This window comes from Chenopodium album, chromosome 1 (assembly GCF_948465745.1).
Source record: "Chenopodium album chromosome 1, dcCheAlbu1.1, whole genome shotgun sequence".
Classification (NCBI taxonomy): Eukaryota; Viridiplantae; Streptophyta; class Magnoliopsida; order Caryophyllales; family Amaranthaceae; genus Chenopodium; species Chenopodium album.
The window spans coordinates 81,755,852-81,778,271 of record NC_137834.1 but is presented as its reverse complement, the minus strand read 5'-3'; the positions used below and the strand labels follow the sequence as shown (position 1 = coordinate 81,778,271).

The 22,420-nt window shown below is 32.7% G+C and overlaps 1 protein-coding gene and 2 pseudogenes across 2 annotated transcripts; 1 reads left to right on the top strand and 2 right to left on the bottom strand.

Moving 5' to 3' along the window:
• Positions 1-7,551: 7,551 nt before the first annotated feature.
• On the bottom strand, positions 7,552-8,943 carry LOC145636886 (uncharacterized). The gene has a single exon (XM_081688424.1). The coding sequence runs from the start codon at positions 8,941-8,943 to the stop codon at positions 7,552-7,554; it is 1,392 nt and encodes a 463-aa protein (XP_081544550.1).
• Positions 8,944-9,684: 741 nt separating this feature from the next.
• Positions 9,685-11,443, bottom strand: LOC145636877 (receptor-like protein kinase FERONIA pseudogene; annotated as a pseudogene). Its single transcript, XR_014114149.1, has 2 exons — positions 10,746-11,443; positions 9,685-10,468 (listed from the first exon to the last, which is right to left on the bottom strand). The product of XR_014114149.1 is annotated as a receptor-like protein kinase FERONIA pseudogene (transcript).
• Positions 11,444-21,718: 10,275 nt separating this feature from the next.
• LOC145636870 (basic leucine zipper 43 pseudogene) lies at positions 21,719-22,216 on the top strand (annotated as a pseudogene).
• Positions 22,217-22,420: the final 204 nt, after the last annotated feature.

Below are 22,420 nucleotides of genomic sequence, written 5' to 3'. Positions count from 1 at the left end.
ATTGTTTATGTTTTTAAAAAGGTAGGAAAAATAAGACGAAACTGTTTTTGGAATATTAGCTAAAAACAATACCAACTATCTACGATGTGTGCAATATTCAACTATTTGCAATTAGCGGTACCACCTTTCGTACTATATGTGTGAAATAGTACGCCGGTCACCGGAAAAGAATCGTGAGGAATATTCCGTCTATATTATTATTATTATTATTATTATTATTATTATTATTATTATTATTATTATTATTATTATTATTATTATTATTATTATTATTATTATTATTATTATTATTATTTGTTATTAATTTTCTATTTTATTTTTTAAAATACATATTATGTAACAATTTCTTTTACAGTACAATCCAACTCAATAATGCCCCACATTTGTTAGTCATTTTTTTTTTGAATTGTCAATAATGTAATTAAATTTTTTTTTCAAACACATGTTGTAATTTCTACTACCACACAATAGTAAATATGACATTTAAATGCATTAATATTTTGATATATTTAGTTAAATTTTTATTTAAAAAAAAATTCAAAAATTCTCCATGTTCACCAACCAGTATAATGTGAGGATCTAGTTCACAATTTTATTAATTTTCTTTTAATGAATTTTTTTTTTCAAAAAGATTGTCTAGCATTTTGGAGGGGAATTTTTCACCAAATTATGCCTAGGGATGACCTCATGGTAGTTATCCTTACAATGAGTACCATTATACTAAATTCCAATTGGCCAATTTTGATTTACATTTTAATATAATAAAAAATTAATTATAATTTTTTATCTAATTTTTAAAATGCATTTATTAATTTTGAAATAATTTTTGAATTTTTTTTAATTTTCCTAATTAATTTACAAAATTCAGGTTTTATTATTACTGAAATTTAAAAATAATTCATGAATTGATTATAAAAATATAAAAAATAAAATAAGAAATAAGAAAAAAAATTATAATTAAATATGACATAAAAAATAAATAAAAAATCAGCTAATGAAAATTTGGGGTGAGCATAGCAGGGTACCTTGTAAAAATCTCAGCCCGGAACCGAAAACTATTGCAACAGGTTCCTAAAAATAGGAACCGAAACCGATTCCGAAATAGGGTACCCTGTCTTTCAAAGTAAGATTTAATAGTTACGTGATTGCCTAGAATATTTAATACAAAATTACAACTACTTTATCTAATTTTTAAAATGCATTTATTAATTTTGAAATAATTTTTGAATTTTTTTGAATTTTCCTAATTAATTTACAAAACTCAGTTATTATTACGTAGTATTATTGAAGTTTAAAAAAATTCATAAATTTATTATAAAAATATAAAATAAATAAATAAATTTTCAAAATAAGCAAAAACATTTATAATTAATTATGAAATAAAAAATGAATAAAAAATCAGCCAATAAAAATTGGAAGTGAGCATAGCAGGGTGCCTCGTAAAAATCTTAGGACCCGGAATCAAAACATGTTGCAACAGGTTCCTAAAAATAGGAACCGGAACCGGAACCGGAACCGAAACTCATTCAACAGGTTTCGGTTCCGGAACAGGCCAGGGTACCCTGTCTTTCAAAGTAAGCTTTAATAATTACTTGATTGTCTAGAATATTTAATACAAAATTACAAATACTTATATCAATACCAGTAATTAAAACATTAAGAGTAAGATGAAAAATGAATAAGAGAAGGGAGAGAGGTAGGTGACGGCTTTAATGCAATTTTAATATAGGGCTTTTATACTTAGGTTTAAATGATAGGTTTCGGTTTCACGTAACCTATAAGGAACCTATACTAACAGGGTACCCTACAGGTTCTGGGTCCAAAATTTTATTACCTGGAACCAGAACATGTTGCAACAGGTTCCCATTTTTATTACCCGGAACCGAAACCTGATCTACAGGTTCCGGTTCCAGGTCAGGGAACCTTGAATTTTTGCTCACTCTAATATAAATTGTATAACATAATCTGGTTATTACTTTAGTATATAGTATGGATAGCAAAAATTATATAGAATAACAATTAGATATGAATTGGAGGGACAATTGTATTTTTTTAATTTATTTTTTATTTTTTTATTTTTTGGTTTTTAGAGAGCCACAAGGGCGGGGTTGAGAATCGATCTCAGAACCTCCTAGAATCAGGATGAAAGCTCTAACCACTTGAGCTATTCCTCACTATCAGAATTGTATTATTGTGAGCCAGGTATACACAAATTATTATTTTTTCCAAGTATTTGTTATATATAATCTATCAATAATAATGACCATGATGATGGTAATTATAAAAATATAATATTAATAAAGTATTCATTAAAACAAATTTAACAAGATCTTATATGACTATGTTGGTTCCTACATTGAGAGAGGCCAATTGACCATATTGGTATATAAGTTATTGCCGGCGACATATTGGTATAAAAATTAACATGTGGCGACATATTGGTATATAAATTAACAAATTGTGACATTTACCCCTATTTTTTCTTCGGATGAAAGAGCGTGTTGTATACTTCAAAATTTTGTTTTAATTACTTTTGCAATCTTATTTATTATCATAATATACTTATTCAGCACCAAATAATAATTTTTCCCTCTTCCCTTCCAATACAATAACTTTGATAAATCAATCAAACGATAAAACCCCAAAGAACTAATAAACAATAAACAAAATCTCAATATTAGTTATTTAATTTCAAAACCAATTACTAGTAGACGCTAACTTTCATTATTACTTCATTTGTTTAATTATACCCACAACTTTGTAAATCAACAATATAATAAGAATATATATATATATATATATATATGAGTGTTTTTTTTTTTTTTTTTTTTTTAAAAAAAAAAGAAGAATCTACCCTTGTGATGCTTCAATGACCAACGCCCTCAATACATAGATTCAAGCTTATATCCCTTTGCTCAAGCTTTCCTATTTGTTTTCCCCTAGCTTCTTTCTCATCACTTTTGGGCTTTCAACTTTTTTTTTTTGGATTTTTACTTCATAATTTTTTTAAATTAATATAAAAAGTAGAGAAAAGTACAAAAAACAAAATGTCAAATAAAAGTTATTAGCACTAAAATTAAGCGCGTGTATCATACGCATATCCTCCGACGAGAAAATAGGGGTAAATGTCGCAATTTGTTGACTTATATACCAATATGTCGCCACATGTTAATTTTTATACCAATATGTCGCCGGCAATAACTTTTATACAAATCTGTCATAAGGGTGTTAACTTTTATACCAATATGGTCAATTGACCCATTGAGAGAGAATCCCTCTTATTTTAAATAGACAAAGCTTAATGAGAATATAATTATGAAACCGAAGGGAATTAAAATTGTATAATGGGAATTGAATACATTCTCTATCAATAATGATGATGATCATGATCATTATTTAAACTATATTTCTAATACTCCCTCCGTTTCTTATTTCTTGTAACAATTGCCATTTTAGGAAGGTTCACATTTCTTACAACAAATGTTTTTTTTCCTTATGTAGTAAATTTTAGTTGGTCAATTTACCTTATTACCCTTGCTTATGTATGATTAAAAAACTAATTGCCCCTTACTAATTTACAATAACATCTTTAACTCTTCAACTTATACTAACCACTCCCACCAAAAAAATCAGAACCCTTTTATCTCCCCTGTATCTGTATCATACTCATTGAAGAACAAATCTCTTCATCTCCCCAACCACCTCATTCAATTCATCTCCAGAATATTCAACCACCAACAATTACTCATGGCTTCTTCTTCTCTCTCTTCTCCCTTTATATTCGACACTTTCTCTCTCTTGTATTTTTGGAACCCTAGTTTTTCTGCACAGACTCGCCGCTTTCTCCTTGTTCTTGAATTTCCACCTTTTCCCCCTTGAAGATCTTGCTTTTTTCCTCTCCAACGACCATGAGTTCCTCTGGAAAACACGACCCCTCCTTGTTTTGCTTTGAGAATCTCCCCCCTGAACCACCAAAGGATGACCTCCCTCCAGGTGCGACTCGATACATCTGTGAAAGAGGTTCTGGGAAGATTAAACCCATGCTCCGTGCTCGGATGAGGCCTCTTTCTTGTAGGGTTCGCCGTGGTGCGAAGCTTGATGTGCCTTCTGATGAGGAGAGTGAGGTCTAGTCTGAATTGGCCGGGAAAACTCTGAAAAACCCTATTGAGATTTCAGATCTGGAAGAGGAAAGTAAAGGGAAGGGATCTGTGAAGGGGGAAGGTGCTGAGTCTTCTAAAGGGGTGGTGATTGAGTCCCCTGCAAAGGCGGCGGTCGAAGGTGGTGAGACGGTGACAGGCAAGCAGTAGAAGAAAGGGTCCCTGTCAGGGATGAAAAGGGTTAGATCTGGGCTGCCTGTTGATCCTGAGCTTCTGTCTGATGAGGATTACATGGACTTTCTTAGGGATATGCACCCTGAGTGGTTATCTGCCAATTAACCCTGCAACGTATAACCTTTCTTCTCCTCATTTCATCTTACTGTTTTCCTTCTATTGGTTTATTGTTGTTGGTTTACTTGTGTTATGAGTCCCTCTATGATTATTGTGTACACAAGGAATTTTCTTATTATTGTGTTGGATTTGTTTGTCTAGTCATGAACTGTGTGTGCATATGGGATGTGGTACTCTCTGTGTTGGACTGTTTTGTGATGCCTTGAATGCTAATGATGTATGATGATTTGATGCTAAAGTACATGATGTTGATTATTGTATGCCCTAAGGTTGTGATACATTTACTTGATGTTGTTGGTCCTTAGTTGTTGTTGGAGTTTGTAAGGGTGATATGGCCAGGGGAATGTGTTGTTGATGAATGATGACCAATTTGCATGGACTGTCCTGTGGATTTTGTTGCCTTACACATTTTTGAATCCCCACTTTGTTCTCAATGACAATGTAATGAGAGAACAATTTGTTTGTGTGTTGGGTATGCCATTTATTGTGAAGGATAATTAGTTGCCTTATGGTTGTGTTTTGAGTGGGTCCCCCCATATTGCATGTCCCAATATGCCTTTGTTTTGAACACCAAATGATGAAGGGACTCATTTGATTAATTGATGCCTGTGATAGTGTTGCTCCATCGATGGTCTTATGACCTAGGTGTTGAGGTAACATCATAGAACATCTTTCTGATATATGCATACCCTTACTGATGGTACTAAGTGTTTTGAGTATAATACACCAACAAGTGATCATGCAATAAAGAAATTTAAGATACCAAAGTTGACATTACATTTCAAAATATTGAGGCCCTATATTACATGACTGCCTGTAGACACCCATTTGTGTCTCCCCAAAACCAAACCCAGTGATGAGTACCTTTCACGTTGAATCATAATCGAATGAAACGAAAGTGTGGAAAGGTCTAGTGTTGCGGAAAGTTTTATTTCTTTTCTTTCCTCTTCTCCCTGTTTTTGAAAACTTTATTTTTAAGAAAACAGCCAATCCAGTTTGGTTGGTCCATAATATGGGTCCAATAGTGGTGTAGTTGGATGGGGCTTGCAAAGACCTTTCCAACGATATATTATAAGCCCAATTCCGATGAATATTGAGGAATTTATGGCCAATTTACTAAACTGGGCCCGGTTTGAGTTTTAAGTACGACCCAATGATCTAGGGGAGGGCCTAATATGATTTATCATTCCTAATGTAATTAGGAATGGTTTTGGTCTTCTAGAACATTCTAGAAGGTTTTATCATTTTTAATTCAATTAGGATTCTTCAGAGTTTTAATTAGATCAAATAGCATTTTCGACCGAAATTATATTATTTTATCTTCCAGTACGGTAAAATTATCAGATTTTCGAAAACGCGTTAAAATCCGGTTTGGCGTCCAACCCCAGGCCTTGGCGCCTGGAATCAAGATTAGCGCCAGACGCCAGAATTGGCGCCTGGCGCTAGCCACAGTTCCTGGCGCCAATGAGCCAGGTCTGGCGCCAAGGTGGATTTGTGGTCTTCATACTCTGTTTTGATAAATTATCTTTTTTGGATGATTTTCTCTATAAATATCGTATCAAAAACTCCGTTTTCATTCACGAATTCTCCTTATTCTTAAGTCTTCATCAACTATCTTCATCATCTACATCTATCATTCACCAATTCTCACTATTCTTAAGTCTTCATCAACTCTCATCAAGATTTTCTTGATTATTCTCTCTCTCTTTTTCTAAAACTAGCCTTTTCTCAAATAAATAATTCCGCATTCATTAGATCTTGATACACCTAGCCATATTCGAAGTTGCCTTCGCCCTAGACGTGAAAGGTTTTAATTTCTGAGGGTTTGGTCCCAAATTTCTATTTAAATTATTTAATTGTTTTGATTATTATTTTCCTTGAAGTTACTAACGTGTGTATTTTGTTATTAGAAAGAGGTACGAGGCATCCAAGTAAGTGCTTTAATTGATTTATTGATATTATGATGTAGAAATCATGTTTATATTGTTATTATGTTATTCCTAGTATCATGTCTAGGGTATTTTTAATATCAAATATGATTGCTATGATGCCTTTTATTCTCTTCCTAATATTTATTCATGTTAGTATCATGTTAGGGTTAAAGATTTGATTTTTATTGCTTAGTGACATGCTAGGGTTTGTTATTAATCTTGTTAGTATCATGCCTAGGATCTTGCTATTTTTATTATGCTTTAATATTAACATGAATATGATTATGATTATAATTGTTATAATGATTATGAATATTATTATTTTGATGATTATTTTATTTATGATAATTATTTCAATTATTATTAATATGATGATTATTTTCTTTTATGATTATTATCATGATTATTTCAATTATAATTTATTTTTATGATGATGATATTCATTATTATGTTGCTTGATGCTTATTCTTTATTGCTTGATCACGCCTTTTTATGCATGTTTAAAGGGAATTGGTACTTGTAATCACGCTTAATAAGATAATTAATAATCTTGTTAGGGTTAATTTGATTATAATTCAAGTGATCGCCAATAATAGTTTATATGTGCATTATATTCAACCAACATAGATTAAACAGGTTTAGGGTTAATCCTATTGATTGTATGTTAGTCAGAAAGCGCACATGAATACGAGCAGAATAAAGTAGAGGCCTATTATTAGGGCAGGTTCAATCTCTTTTAGGTTGGATTTGTACCATCATCCCCGAATCCTTATTTGGTTCATGACCTTATGGAGTTGACGATCTCTTGGATCGTTAAGGGGTGTAACCTTCACCTCGTGAACGGTTTACAAGTTCCTCAAAAACTTGTTGGCGACTCTTTTGCTCTATCTTCTTCCCTTTTGGATGCCACCGTACTTTAGTGTATGATCACAGTGGGGTTCAAGCTAGTGGGATTTTAAAGGCTTGAAACTATTCCCCACACTGCCTTACATGTTTTCATCATGATTCAACAAAATACACATAACCTAAGCATTACACATTGATCTTTAACAAAAGCTGGTAATAGGTTACTAAAACAAAAGGTTTCTTACCAGAATTTTAGACATACTATGAAGGTTATGTGTGGCAGTCCTTGTGCATTGGCAGGGTCCCTTTTTTTATATGTCTTTACTTCAGTCAGCATCTACTTCCATGTATGCTTCTTCCTCTGTTGCATGTGGTGTTGGGATGAACATTGTGTCTAGGAATGTCACACTTTGTTGAATCAGCTCCTTTGGGACATGTAGGTGTTTGGGTAAAACACCTAATCTTTCCAGCTTCTTCTTCTTCATGTGTGGTGGTGAAAAGTTGTTGTTGCCTTGTTTTTCTAATATCTTTATCATGACTGATTGAAGTGTTAGCCATATGTACTTGTTGGCCTTAGCTTCAAATGCATTGTAAGCATTTACCACCTCTTTGATTAAGTCATCCAGAGTAGTAGGGAATGCTTGATATTGGAGGGATTGTATGACTTTGAAAAGCCCTAGGTCTAGCACATTCAAGTCAGGGGACTGTGCTGGTTGGTAGACCATTTGTATGTTGAACCCATTAGCATGACAGGCAGCAACAAACTCTTCATCTTTTGGCACTTGATGAGGTCTTGCATTATCCCACTGAATTTTTACATTTTTAGAGAGTCCCTCTGGCCACTGTTGATGTATTGCTGGGATGATGTAGTCCATTAGCATTTCCCTGATAGCATCTTTGTTTACATTCTGCACAGCCTTTGTTTCCATTGTACCAGCTTCTCTGTTTTTACTCTTTTTCTTTGTCATCTGTTTTTTGACAAATGGGAAGATACCATACTTTCCATCATGCAAAAGAGTCCCATCTCTTGCATAAAGGGGTTTCCCAATCATTGCCATGAACATGGCCTTAATCTTAAACCTCTTTGACTGTTGACATCTGTAGGGGTCTTCTTCTTTTGGCAGCAGGTAGAATTTTCTTGTTTCTGGGTTCAAATAGAACCATTTTTCATCAATATGAATTGTGTCTTGCATGTCAACAAACTTTGGGTTCCCTTGACTTGGAATGGGGTTAATATGACTTAACACCCATTTCATTCTTGTCACCTTGTGATTGGATGTTAAAGCTGGATGATTTGTGCTTGTGTGTGTTCTGAGTCTTCCTTTCTTTCTTAATCTGTGTATTGTTGAATGTGAGACATTAAGTGCTCCAGCATAGCTTCTCTCTGTGGTCCTCTTGTACAGAGGCATAGATTGAAGCCACTCATCAGAGTACTGTTTAGGTTTAGGCCCAGTCCTGCCTAGTTTCTTAGACCTGACATCAATGATATTCCCCTGTGCCATCTGTTTCTTTATGTCAGTATTCAACCTTGACATTGTTGATCTATGAATGTCAAATTCCCTTGCAAGTTGTGATAGAAACCCTCTTGGCAGTTCCCCCCTTGCATCTTTAGCAGTATTGCATATACAATCTGCCTTTTCTGTTCCATGGTGAGGTCTCTCCTCTTCTCTCCTACCTCTGTTTGTTGCTGGTTGTTTACAATTTGTGAATATGCCCATTCTGCAGCATATTCATCCTCTGAATCACTGCTTGTCTGTGATGATTCACTTGAATATGGCTGATTTTCTTCACCTAGTAATTGTTCTAATGAAAAAAACTCTTCATAATCCATGGCCAGATACTAAATTTTTTTTTTTAGGTCTTGGGATGGTGATGAAGTGGAGGATGCAACTTTTTGGACAACTCGAACTGAACCTGCTTTTGAATGAAGATAAAGCGAAGATGCTGCCCCTAATTTAGCACTAATTAGGTTAGATGTTTTAGGATGTGGGTAATTATGGTAGGATTAGGTGTAGGTTAGTGCTAACTTTTGGAAATTCATGCTCAAATGTATTCGTTAGGAGGCTTAGAACTTTGATGATGTATTGATGAAACAAAAATTTCTGGTTGTGTTTGTGATACTTTTATACCCCCACTTGCTTGTGAAAAGTAAGTGGAGGGAAAATTTGGCTGAAAATTTCCTTGTTTTTAAATTTTGGTGAAAAAAAAGGAGGGAAAAGTACACCCTCTTAAAAAATTAGCCCATGTGAATGCTTAAAAAAAAGTGGTCCCTTTCCCTTCCCTCCTTTTTTAATTTTAATCATATGGGATTACAACCATGCTTAACTCCCTTAAAAGTTTTGACTTGGGAGTTGTGCACACCCATTTGTTGCAAGAAATAAGAAACGGAGGGAGTATATACGAAGTATTCAAAAATGCATTGTAAATTTGTAGCATTCTTTTCTAAAAAAAAAAAAAAAAAAAAAAAAAAACTTTATAGTATTTTAGTCAAACTAAATCTCTAAGACTCTAATCGTGTAAGACTAATATCAATATTTTATAAAAAAAAAAAACAAAATCAAAACTTGATGTCCCATATCACACACTCACGATATCATTAAGTATAGTACAATTAAAGAAGAAATCCACTAATCACGGAGTAATAACAATTAGTCGTGCATGATAATGGTCGAAGCTAAAATAACGGCATTATTAAATATACATGTAATTATTGGATCGATCTAAATTGTTAAACTACCATCAGTATTATTGATCTTAAAAATCTCCAACCCATTTAAAAATGCATTATAATATTGTGGTCTATATTTGGTATTCGGGTTCAAATCAACCCGCAAATCTTGTTTTGGATCTTTAGTAATGGGCATAATCACCACAAAATCCATAATATAAGGAGCTCCATTGCTATTTGTCAACGCAATAACATCAACGGCTGAAAATGCGGTTATTTGATTAATGTAGATGTTGAACACCATTTGGTTGACTTTGTCAATGTTTGAGAGAATTTGACAAAAATGTAGCCTCACCAAGTAAGCAAACCTAGTATCAATGGGGAGCAACCATGTTAGGTTGAATTCGAGGTTGCGGAAGCTGTCCGGTGTCATATACCTTGCCGTGGTGTAGACATCCACGGGCGCGGTGTAGGAGGGCAAGGACTTTCGATATGTTATGCTTAAGCCTGGATCGGCAATTTCAGCAACACCTAACATGTAGCTTGATCGATAAGGCGAGTCATCGTACCATGACCTACCAAAAAAATAATTATCAAGTTAGATCTCTTTTAAATTTTATATGCTCATCAACACATATTAGTTTTGTTTATATGTATGTTATTAAATATAAAACTATTGAGACAAAAAATAGCATTCTTAATTCTTGATTACTGTGATCAGTAACTTATATAATTTTTTTTTTTGAAACATTTACCAAAAAAATATGTAGTTTATTTGTAATAAAATTAAGAGAGTATCTCATAATTAATAAGAAAAATTAAAATAATGCTTAAAAATCTAACTTAACTCACCTGGAAAGCTCATCTTTAGTGGGCGGAATATAGTTTCCGCCCACATTAAGCCGATACAAACTCTCAAGAGTAGTAGAATTTTCAATCTGAAAAGGGCTACTCGCGCCGATGATGTTGTCTCCATCTTCATTATCATAGAGGCTAGGCATAGACACAACCTCAATACCATTCACAAAAGCAAACGTATTATACGAGGGCGAAAAAGTCACGGTCAAAGTTCCACTATCAACATTGACATAATACTCTTTGACCAAATAATGAACGTCAAGCTGTTGTGTAGCTTTATACACATTAAAGTTCCTAAGCAAGGCGTACGATCCAACCGTGACGGAGAACACGGCATTGGCCGCATTCGACCGGGAATACACGTTGGGGTAGAAGTAAAGCCGGAGAAAAACACGACCGGGCGAAACGGGGAAGTTGTACGTAGCATTGGAGTACATAACCCTAGCGGACAAGTAAGGTACCCTACCAACATCCGGTGCTTGAGTCTTAGCACTAGCTCTAAAGGTGCCTTTGGATGATACCAAATACTTAGAACCCTTGTCGGAGCTCCATATTCGGCCGTCGGAATCGGTTGTTTTCCGGTCGAAAGTACCACAATTTACAAGGATATGATCCTTAGGGATGTAATCTCCTGCTAGAACTATGTTGATTAATGAGGTTAAGTATAGAAATATAGGAAATATGTTCATCATTTTTCTTGGTTTGGAAGTTGGTAGAAGTTAGTTTTAGGCCTAAGTTTTTATATCATTTAAGCGCGTTTTTATACTATTTTTTTCGTACATTGAATTGCGTAGTTGAAGTGTTTACCTTGATAAGAAAATATATATGCCAGTTGCTAAGTTGATAATGGTTAGCCTGTCAATCATTTGATTATTTATTTGGTAATTCTTATATTAATTATTGATTAGCTTGTCAAAGAATGAAAGAAGTATAAGATTACTGTTTAATGTAGTATTTGCATATTCATTTTTCAACACGTAAGATAAGGCCGGTGCACGTGGAATTTAAGGTAGAAGTTTCTCCATTTGAATATTTTATTTTTAAATTTTACTTTGTAATTAATATTTATACGACATTAATCACAAAAATATCAAATCAAATTAAATACACAATTAATGTCACATTATTGTATGACAAAATAGATCTCACTCTTAGTTTGAACCCCTAACCTTATAGGACAAATATCACCTGTCTAGCCATCTTAACTAGTAATAATTTATGATCCATTCATTCACATAAATGTATATAAATGTAGAAAAAAAAAACACCCAAGGGAAAAATAAATGAAACAAAAATATTAGGGTCCGTTTGGCATTGTTGTGGTTTTCTGTTTTTTGGTTTTTTGTTCTCTAAAAGTATATGATATGAGTCCCATAATGAATCAAAAATTATATAAACTTATTAAAATTATGATAATTATGAAAACTGACAACAGAAAAGTGGAAACTCCTTTTTCTTGTTTCCTTTTTTTGGTTTTTGGTTTTCAAAAAAACAGGAAACTGAAAACCAAAACTGATGCCAAACAAGCCTTTACTTTTTAAATTCTTTTCAATATTTTTTGAACATTATATTCTAAATTACTAATACTAAAAAATTCAAACTCTTTATTAATAAAATAAAAATACACTTTAAGTAACATTCCAGGGCAACGCCTGGGCCCTGGGCAATACACTAGTTATTATCTTAAACTTTATTATCTATGCTCTTACAAGTATATATTGACTTAACCTAAAGTAACGAGTATTTAAAAAAGTCTTTTTTTTTTTTTTTTTTTTGAAAACATCTAAGAAATGCTATATGTGTAGAGGTGCCAATTCGGATAACCGGATGAAGTTTGGGTCGGGTCTATTCGGGTCGGGTCTATTCGGGTCGGATATGTTCGGATCAAAATTATCCTTTTAACTCGGATCGGGTCAAATTCGGGTCGGGTCAAATTCGAGTCATGGTCTATCGAGTCCGGGTCGGATACGGGTCGGGTCAACTTCCAATCGATTCACTTCCGGTTCGGATATATTTGGATCGGGTTTAAAACGGGTTTAGCCGGGTAACTTCGGGTCGGATGAATTTGGGTCGGGTTGATTTCGGTTCGGATGATTTCGGTTCGGTCAAGTTCGATTCGGTCAATTTCGGCTCATTCAATTCCTTTTTGTGTTTGGCTGAATTTTTTTTGGAAGTGCAAGGCTTTTGTTATTTTTGAGGAAGCCGTACCCATAACATATTATTGGAGTTGAAACATTGCAATGATATTATATGCAGCGTATTTTGTATATTAAAATGAAACTACTGAAAAATACCTAAGTTTGAATCATTGGATTATGTATATGTAATATATTTAATTATTATACCTAAGTTTGAAAAATACCTAAGCGCTTGATATATCCTTTAAAACTTTATTTATTTTGCTTTCATAATTGTTTCTTATAGGTTGCATCAGACTAGTAGTAATGTGATTTATATTGATATAATTGGTTGTAGGTGTTAGAGAAAAGAATTATTAGTTCATAAAATATAACATAATGGGAGGAAATTCATTAAAAATGACAATAGGCTTTAGACAACATTTAACTAGAGATTTACAAGCAAATCAATTAACTCCCGCTTAATGTTTAGGTTTATTAGATCTTGTGGCATTTATTAAAGCTTAGAAAGTAAATTAATATACTACCTCCGTTAATTGTTATCTGCAACTTTGGGATATTATTTGAGAGATATAAAATATTCCAAAGTTGCAGATAACAATTAACAGAGGTAGTAATTGATATGTACATGAAGTAAACTTAAGACTCCAGATTATTTCTTTGTAGTAAAAAAGTTAACTTATTAATAATTAGTAAATATATAGTATAAGAACTTGAATAAAAAGGTAAATAATTAATTATGATCGGGTTGAATTCGGATCAGGTAAAAATCAAATCGAGTTAAAATCGGATCGGGTTAATATCAGTTCGGGTCAAAACAGATCGGATTAGATCGGTTATTTTTCAGATCAATTTTGGATCGGGTTGAGCACGGGCCGGGTCAAATCGGTTCGGTTTGAGTTCAGGTCGGGTCAAATCGGATTCGGGTTGAGTTCAGGTCGGATCAAATCGGTGCCGGGTTAAGTTCAGATCGGGTCAAGTTCATATTCGGGTTGAGTTCAGTTCGGTTACAGATCGGGTTTGGGTCTTGAATTTCTCGGATCAAATCGGATCGGTTACAGTTCGAAACGGATAATTTTTTTCGGGTCGGTTCGGTTTTGACACCTCTATATATGTGTATGGTTTTGGACTTTTATTTTTGGATAAAGTTGATACGAAGTATAAAAGATTAAATAACCAATTATTACATACGTTCATTAATCAATGGTAACTTAATTTATACTCTTAGTTAATTTTGTTGGTTACTACACATCCAATGATCCGATTAATACAAATCTCACTCTTGTTTTTTCTTCTTTTTACTTGTAATTACGGAGTGCAGTTTATTATCAATTAAGTATTACTAAAAAAGTAAAAAGACGAAAGGATAAACAATTTTATTTCTTATTTCTATGATCATATAATACTCTTATCACTAATTTTTGTTTCCTCAATCATGCCAAATTTCCTCCTTTGAACGAACAATCAATAATCTCTCCTTCCTAATAAGGGTCTGCACATTTACTTAATTTTAGTTCAGTTCAGTCAGCTCCGAACAATTTAGTTCATCTCATAACAGTTTAGTTTAGTTCATTTCAGTTCAATTCAGTTCAGTTCCAATCAGTTCAATTCAGCTCCTAATTTCCCTCTCTCATAAAATATTCATTTCAGCTCAGTTTAGTTTAATTCAGTTTAGCTCCAATCAGTTCAGTTCAGTTCAGTATAGCTCCAATCAGTCCAGTTCAGTTCAATAAATATGAACAACCCTAATTATATACTATTCCCCTTGCCCCTATTTTTTTGCCCCATAACAATATTTCGGTACAAACTTTAAAATCTTTGAGCATGATATACTCAATCTATAAAAATATATTCAATGTTCACAAAATATATCTTAAGTTACTTTACATAATATACTGAGTATTCTCTAAACTCTATCACATACATTGCATAAATAAAAATACTATTCTTCTATATCAGCTGTAAATATTATCCTATTTATTGTTTAAGGTTACTCTACTAACTAGTCTATCAATAAACTAATAAGAAATACTACATTTATTCTTAGTGTGAAAGTGATCGAAAAGAGACTAGTACAACCAATATGGATGTATTAAATTCGCCATCTCATGAGTCATAGGCTAGGCAGTATGTTTGGTTTAATTCTCATTAAGGCCGGATGTAAAGGGGGATCGAGTGATCGACTTTGGCGTATGGGCAAGCTAAATAAACCAAACTCCCCTACTTTAGCTTGAAATAGGGATCATATTATGAATGTACGGATTATAATTGTAATAATAATCGTCACTAGCCTATATATTAAGAATATATATGCATGCTCGATGAAGATCAGATATGGAAATACTCGTAAAAGAGACCTTATGACTTTGAGATTTCGAATTTGAGCTTCACTATTTGCATATACATGGGAGTAAGAGTTGACTTGTTTATATAAAATGGTTGATTAACGAAGAGAAAAATAAAATAAAATTGAGAGTAATTATTTTTCACCCGTTTGACTAATTTTCCCCTTAAAAATGTCGAAGATGTTACGTACACTGTTGACATGGACTTTTACATGTCTTTCTGGTAGCAACTATTTCATGTCATACACGTACCCCGACTTTCAAGAAGCATCAATATTCAATAGTGAGATTTTCCAATAACTTTATTATTTTTTTATATCCTTTTCATTGAAACATTATGTACGTGTACTTAAATGATTGATAAATTCTTCGATACTTCATCACTTTTACCAAATTAAGATAACCGTGTTTCATGCATGAATAGTCTAACGCGTTTCATTTCATTTTCGTGCTATTCTTATTTTAGTTTGATTGGTCCAAATGTAAATATTACACCACTTAGGACCCGTTTTGATTTACTGAACCGAACTGAACTAAATATTTTATACTCCCTCCGTGTTTTTTTAAGTGTTACACTTCCTTTTTTGGCAAAAAACTACATTAAAATATTATGTGTCTCTCCTCTCATAGCCCCCACTCAAACCCAATACTACTATTTTATTATATCTTTCCTCTCACATTCATTACTTTTCAATAAACTATTAACCCCACTATCTTTCTTTTACAAATTTTTAATACTCCAACTATCCCACTTATCTCTTATTTTATTTAAGTCAATTAAATTGCCTAAAACTATGTGCCGATCAAATTGTAACACTTAAAAAAATACAGAGGGAGTAAGTGAAGGAAATTAGAAGCTGAAGTGGTTGGAACCGAACTGAAAATAAGCTGAAGAGAACAAACCCTTACATATACATAAGTTGATAAGTTATACGAAGTATGTAGTATATTGTTAATATAATGTAGCATCAAAATAACAAAGGAGAAGTTAGAAAATTATCAATCAATCATACAGGTAGTCATGTAAATAGTAATTTTATTTCTAGGGGCAGAGGGATATTGAAAAGATGAGAGATTAATTGCTTAATAATAGGGTGGCTTTTTTTTTTTTTTTTTTTTTTTTTTTTTACGGGACTAATAGGGTGTTATAAGCTAATAAGAGGGGTTGGAGACAATTGATAAACAAAAGAAGATGAAAAAAAAAACCAAAGACTATATTCGTGTGTATGTTTATGTCAATCTTAGCTTGTTAGAAATGATAAAAATAAAAATAAATGAAACTCTAAAAATTTAATGAAAAACAAAAGGTGAGTATATATGTTGAACCCTAGAGAACCAATGCATGTAGCAATAGTTACTTTTGTATACGCACGATTGCATGAGAGTATGAGACAAGTTTATCAAGGGGTGAAAACTTAGTGGTAAGCCCGTGACAAGTTTAGGGGTAAAGAGTTAATAGTATGACTTATCTTGAATATTAGGCAGCGTATTTATACAAAATCTAAGACAACATAAGATACGAAACAATTCTTATAAAAGATCTACTATCATAGCCATAAATCCTAAATCTATATTTGTTAAAGAATATTTTCACATATACTATAATCTTAAGTTTATCATTCTCCCAATAATATATATAAAGAAAATACTCCGTATATCACCTATATTATTAAGGGTCTGTTCTCATAGACTGAAATCAGTTGAATTGAACTGAACTGAATTGAACTAAACTGAACTGAAGTGAGCTGAACTGAACTGAAATAAATATTTTATAAGAGAAGGAAATTAGAAGCTGAACTGAACTAAATTGAACTAAAACAATTTATTTTTTGCTAACTCTTTATTTTTATTTTTATTTTGAAATAAAACAATTCATTAATTAAAAACCAGACGGAATCTAAAAATAAAATCTAAATAAACAAATAAATAAAATTGAATCAAATTAGGTTCCTTCATCACCTATTTTTGATTAAATTAAAAAGTGGATAATAAAGTTATTTTTTTATTTTTTATTTTTTAATGTTAGGAATTTGTGCATATTATTTTGACAATTGAAGTTTTGGATACGTACTTCTGATTATAAAAGTTTTACATAAGATATTCAAAGTAATATATAACCCTATTACATAATGTGATATTATATACACCTTAAGATAAATAAGATTTTTTTTTTTTTTTTTTTTTTTTTTTTGGTAGAAGAGAGGGGCAAGCCCCAAAAAACAAAGCAAACCAAACAAACAGAAAAACGAAAAGTAAAAACAGAACAAAACAGAACAAAACAGAGAAAACAAACTAAAGGAACTAAACCAGAAAGCAAAACTACTATGTCACAGGGACATTTATTCAGCTAAGAGACGAAGCAGGATCATCCCCACTTTGCTCCTCCCTCCGGCACCATTCGAGGCAAAGCCAATCCACCCAAATCCTCCAATAAAACTACACGAAGGTCCTTCGGGACCGCCTCGATCATGACAAATTTTGAGGAAATCGTCACACCAAAATTAGCAAGCCAATCCGCCGCTCGATTAGCTTCTCTAAAACAATGTGAGATTTTGATATCCCAATCTCTGCCATTAATAAGTGCCTTGCACTTACGAATCATATGAATATAAGGAGAGTGCGGAGGAGAGTCCTCCACCAACATATTAGCAACAACTTCCGAGTCAAGGGATATATGTACCTTTCGATGACCACCATCCCAAGCAACCATCGAACCTTTAAGCACCGCCATAAGCTCAGCCTTTGTGCAAGAACACATACCGCAATTCATAGCAAAACACTCAAAGAGTTCTCCATTCGAGCCTCGAATTAAACCCCCTGCCCCTGCCTTATGATCTGTAATACAAACCAATTAGGCAATTACTAAGAATTATGGACTAGAAAATCAAAAGATAACAATGCAAATAGTTAAAATTGACAAATATTAGCTACTCCCGACAACAAATATTTTCAAGTACTAATTAAGAATTAATGTTGTTAGGATGGTGATCAATTGACTTTGGTGGGCGCAAGCTTACAATGTTTTCCGCGTAGTCAAACACTCCTATAGTGTTATAGCTCTGGTAAGGAGATATAGTTTGAAAATCATGCTCAATAACTCCATCGTCTTCAAAGCCATACCGGATGTGTGCGGTTGGCCACACCATGTGGCCACTTGTAGAAAAACAAAGTAACTCTGATAACACTGACGAAGTAACCCAGACCATGTAATACTGACCAAGTAACCCCTATAACACCGACAAAGTAATCCCCGTAAAACTGAACGAGTACCGACCCTTATAGTCGATGGTCACACACTCACACCGTGTGGCCAGTCACATATAAGACTTTGTGCTCTGGTTCATGTTACGCTTATCCTCAATAGTAATATGATATGCTTAAGATAAGTAGCAATTCCTTAATAAAATCAAGTATTCAATAAATAAAAACAAATAAAGAATAATGGACTAGGAAAGCGAAAGGTAACTAACATATTTAATTTGTCAAATAATAGCTACTCTAAGCTAGGACAATAAATCTATTCAAAAAAAAAAAAAAAAAAAAAGCTAGGACAATAAATTCCCTAAAAAAAAAAGAAAAAAAGCTAGGTTAATAAATTTATAATTGTACTAAGAATGTTGGTGATCAATGTATCCTTGCAAGTTGCAAAGTTTTCTACATAGTTAAACATTCCTATACTTCCATATTTGATGTGAGGAAGTATACTTTGGACATCATGCTCAATAACTTGATCATCGTCGTCCTCAAAGCCATACGAGACCAATTTTTTCTCATCATTATCACATAAGATAATTCGTTCTTCATTATAAATCCCAACCACGTCAAACAAACCCTTAATTATTTGAACCAACCGGAATCGAACATAACATATTCCAAGACTCCTCAACACCATACTCCTTCATTATCCATACCTCAACCTTCTCCTTCCTAGCAAAAGTCGCGACCACAACAATCGTATCCCTAAGCCCCCAAACACTCCGATTTAGGTTACGGTTATCCTCGAGACTAACATACTCAATACTCATATGATTAGGTCCAATCATCATATCAAAAGTTTCATTAACCATGTCGAAAACAAGGAAACCATACTTCATTATATCACTACCGTATTCTTCATTAATGCATGCATCTTATTCCACGTGACCAGTGACACTTACCTTTGACAAAGCAATTACTAAAATTAGGGTCGGAATTTATGTACGGTAACCTAACTTCTCTGTTACGGTAGGTTAGGTCAAATTTGTAACAACTATTATTTGACCATGAATTAGTTGCGTTATTTAAAACCTTAATATGACAATACTTGACCGGATTATACACGCCATATACCAAGTCCCAAAAACTAAGGACAACTACTGTTGAAACCCATTGTAGCCCACTTGTGAGTGTCTCACATTGAAGAAAGAGGAGAGGTAGTTCCACTTTATAAGGTAGAGGAGTTACTCCTACTCTAAGTTAGGGTTTTCACCTTATTTTCGTGGAACAATTTTGTTTTTGTTAATTTTATTTTAGAGAGACATTATCCCAAGGAAAATTAAGCCCAATTGGCAATAGCCCAATTAAGGAACATGTTTTGCTGTCTGACCCAATATTTTTCATACTCTTCGATTTCAAAGTACATGCATCTACTAACATACCAAGGCCCCGTTCACTTCACCTTATTTCTGTTGAACTGAAATTAATTTTAGTGAACTGAATTATTATGCTAAACCGAAATTATTTTTGCTGATTTTCTATTATATTTCTTCTTTAGATTTACTGATTTTTATTGAACTGAAATTATTTTTAATGAACTGAACTTATATTTACTGAAAATTATTTTTTTAACATGAACTGAACAGGGCCTAAATTTAACAATGAATATACTACATATTCATAGAATTGTTATTAGTTAAAATTATGAAAAACAGATATGTTTACATTAAGATGAATTTTAAATCATTAATTAACATAGCAATATCTATTTTTTTGGTTGATAAAAATGTAGCATATTTGTTTATTTTAAACGTGTATATATTAGTGAAAAAATGTGGTCAAAATGAAATATATGAATGATGCAAAAGGTCAATTGTTGCATTTATTTTAGAATAGAGAACTAAGAGCTTTTTTTCACAACGAACTTTGATCAATAATAATGAATTAGCTCGAAGTTTCTACTAGTTAAGGAATATATAATGTTATCAAACTTTATCGCCTTCCATAAGCTTCTATTCATTACAAACAACTTGTAATCAACCAAACAAGGAATAAAAAAACCGCCGTAAATCGAGTGCAACATATAATCAACCAAATGAGCTGAGGATTCGAAAACCGGGTTAGAGGGGAATGAAGATCCGGGTGAAACCAAGAAGAGAATTATGGAAGTGATCCCATCAAATAAAAAATATGGATATGGCTATGTAACTCTTTAAGATTATTGCCCTTTCAATATTATTATGAACACAAATGTTGCCCTTTCAGATTTCCTAGAGACCAAGTTTAATTTAATTGTGTTAAAATTGTTAAGGGACTTCATAGACACACTTCTAGTAAAAGAGAAAATGACATTGTCTTTCAATATTAAACAAATCCACCATTAAGAAAAGCATATTAACTCTTTTCAATTAATAAGTTCATTAACAAAAGTCTCACCTGCCTCTCCATTGAACCTGATTTATGCTGTACCTTATGAAATCCTTGCTCACTACATTATAACCGATCATCATTCGTAACACTAATAAGACATTAATAGGATCCTTCGTCGAATTCAAACTAAGAAATAAAGTATGTTAATGCACGCATAAACGACTAGAGGTAACATATATATGTACATGAAACAAAATATATATATATATATATATATATATATATATATATATATATATATATATATATATATATATATATATATATAAACTATTTTGAATAATTGTTTTATTGGTTTGTTCTCTCAAATTATTTGAACTTGCGTTTTTGAGTGAACTAACTTCTGTGAGTTTTTTTCTCTAAAACCCTAGCCTCCTCCATCGTCCTTAAAGCAAAATACATTATACATACATCATACATTTACTAATAAGTTGAGCAACACTTCATCCAATTCATTAGCGAATAACAAATTGCCGCGATAATAAATTAAACAAATGTATGTAAGGAGTACAAACTCTATATGGTAACGACTATGAAAATAATTGGACAAACTTAAACAATGACTAATTAACAATAAGTGGATAAAGTTAAGTTATTACATCATTGATGCATCCTTTAATAGTCTAATGAGTATTTCAGGACAGATTATAGTACTATTATTGTTAGATTGCGTAAGCACCTAACTTTGTTCTTCTTTTATGCTTAGCTCACCCCACTACTAATGACACCCTTGATTCTTGTCTTATAAAAGCACCTTTGTATTTCTAAATTAGCATCTCTACCTCATTTACAAATATTTTCACAATCACCATAATCTAATTACAACTAAATTGGCCTTTAATTAAGCCAAAAATAAGCCATGAATCAATGTAAGATTGAAGATATCAATCATATGGCTTTCGAGTATCAAAACTCATTTCCATCCAATTTTAGCCTTATACAAGATGACCTACAACCTAGTAACCAAACCTCCCTTAATTTCGACGAATTTAACCTTCAAGCTCGGTACCTACATAACACTAGCTCAACATCGAATGAGGCCGAGAATAAGCAAGATAATAATCTAATAGACGAGAGGAAGCACCGAAGAATGGTGTCTAACCGAGAGTCTGCTAGGCGCTCTAGGATGCGAAAGAAGAGGCAAATAAATGAGCTATGGTCACAAGTGTTACGACTAAGGGGTGAGAACCACGAACTTGTTGAAAAGCTTAATCATGCATCTGAGTCTCATAATCAAGTTGTTCAAGAGAATAACCAGCTTAAGGAAGAAACTTCGAATCTTCGAAACATGGCTACGTACGTGCAACTTGATACTGATGATTTAAACAATGCTTTGAGAGATTTAGAAGATATATAATTATGGCTTACAACTTAATTATTGTTGTTATGTCGAGCCATATTTTGAGCTTGGCATAAATATAAAAATTATTTCATGAATATGTAATATGAAGCTAGGTATTACTAGTAATTCGTATATGTTAGCTTAAAATGCAGGAGTACAACAGTATTATATTTCAATGACACTAGTTATTGGTTTAAAAGAATATTAAATTACTAAGTC

Excerpts from the sequence above, each read along its gene's own strand:
- LOC145636886 (XM_081688424.1), bottom strand. The coding sequence starts at position 8,943 with ATGGGCATATTCACAAATTGTAAACAACCAGCAACAAACAGAGGTAGG.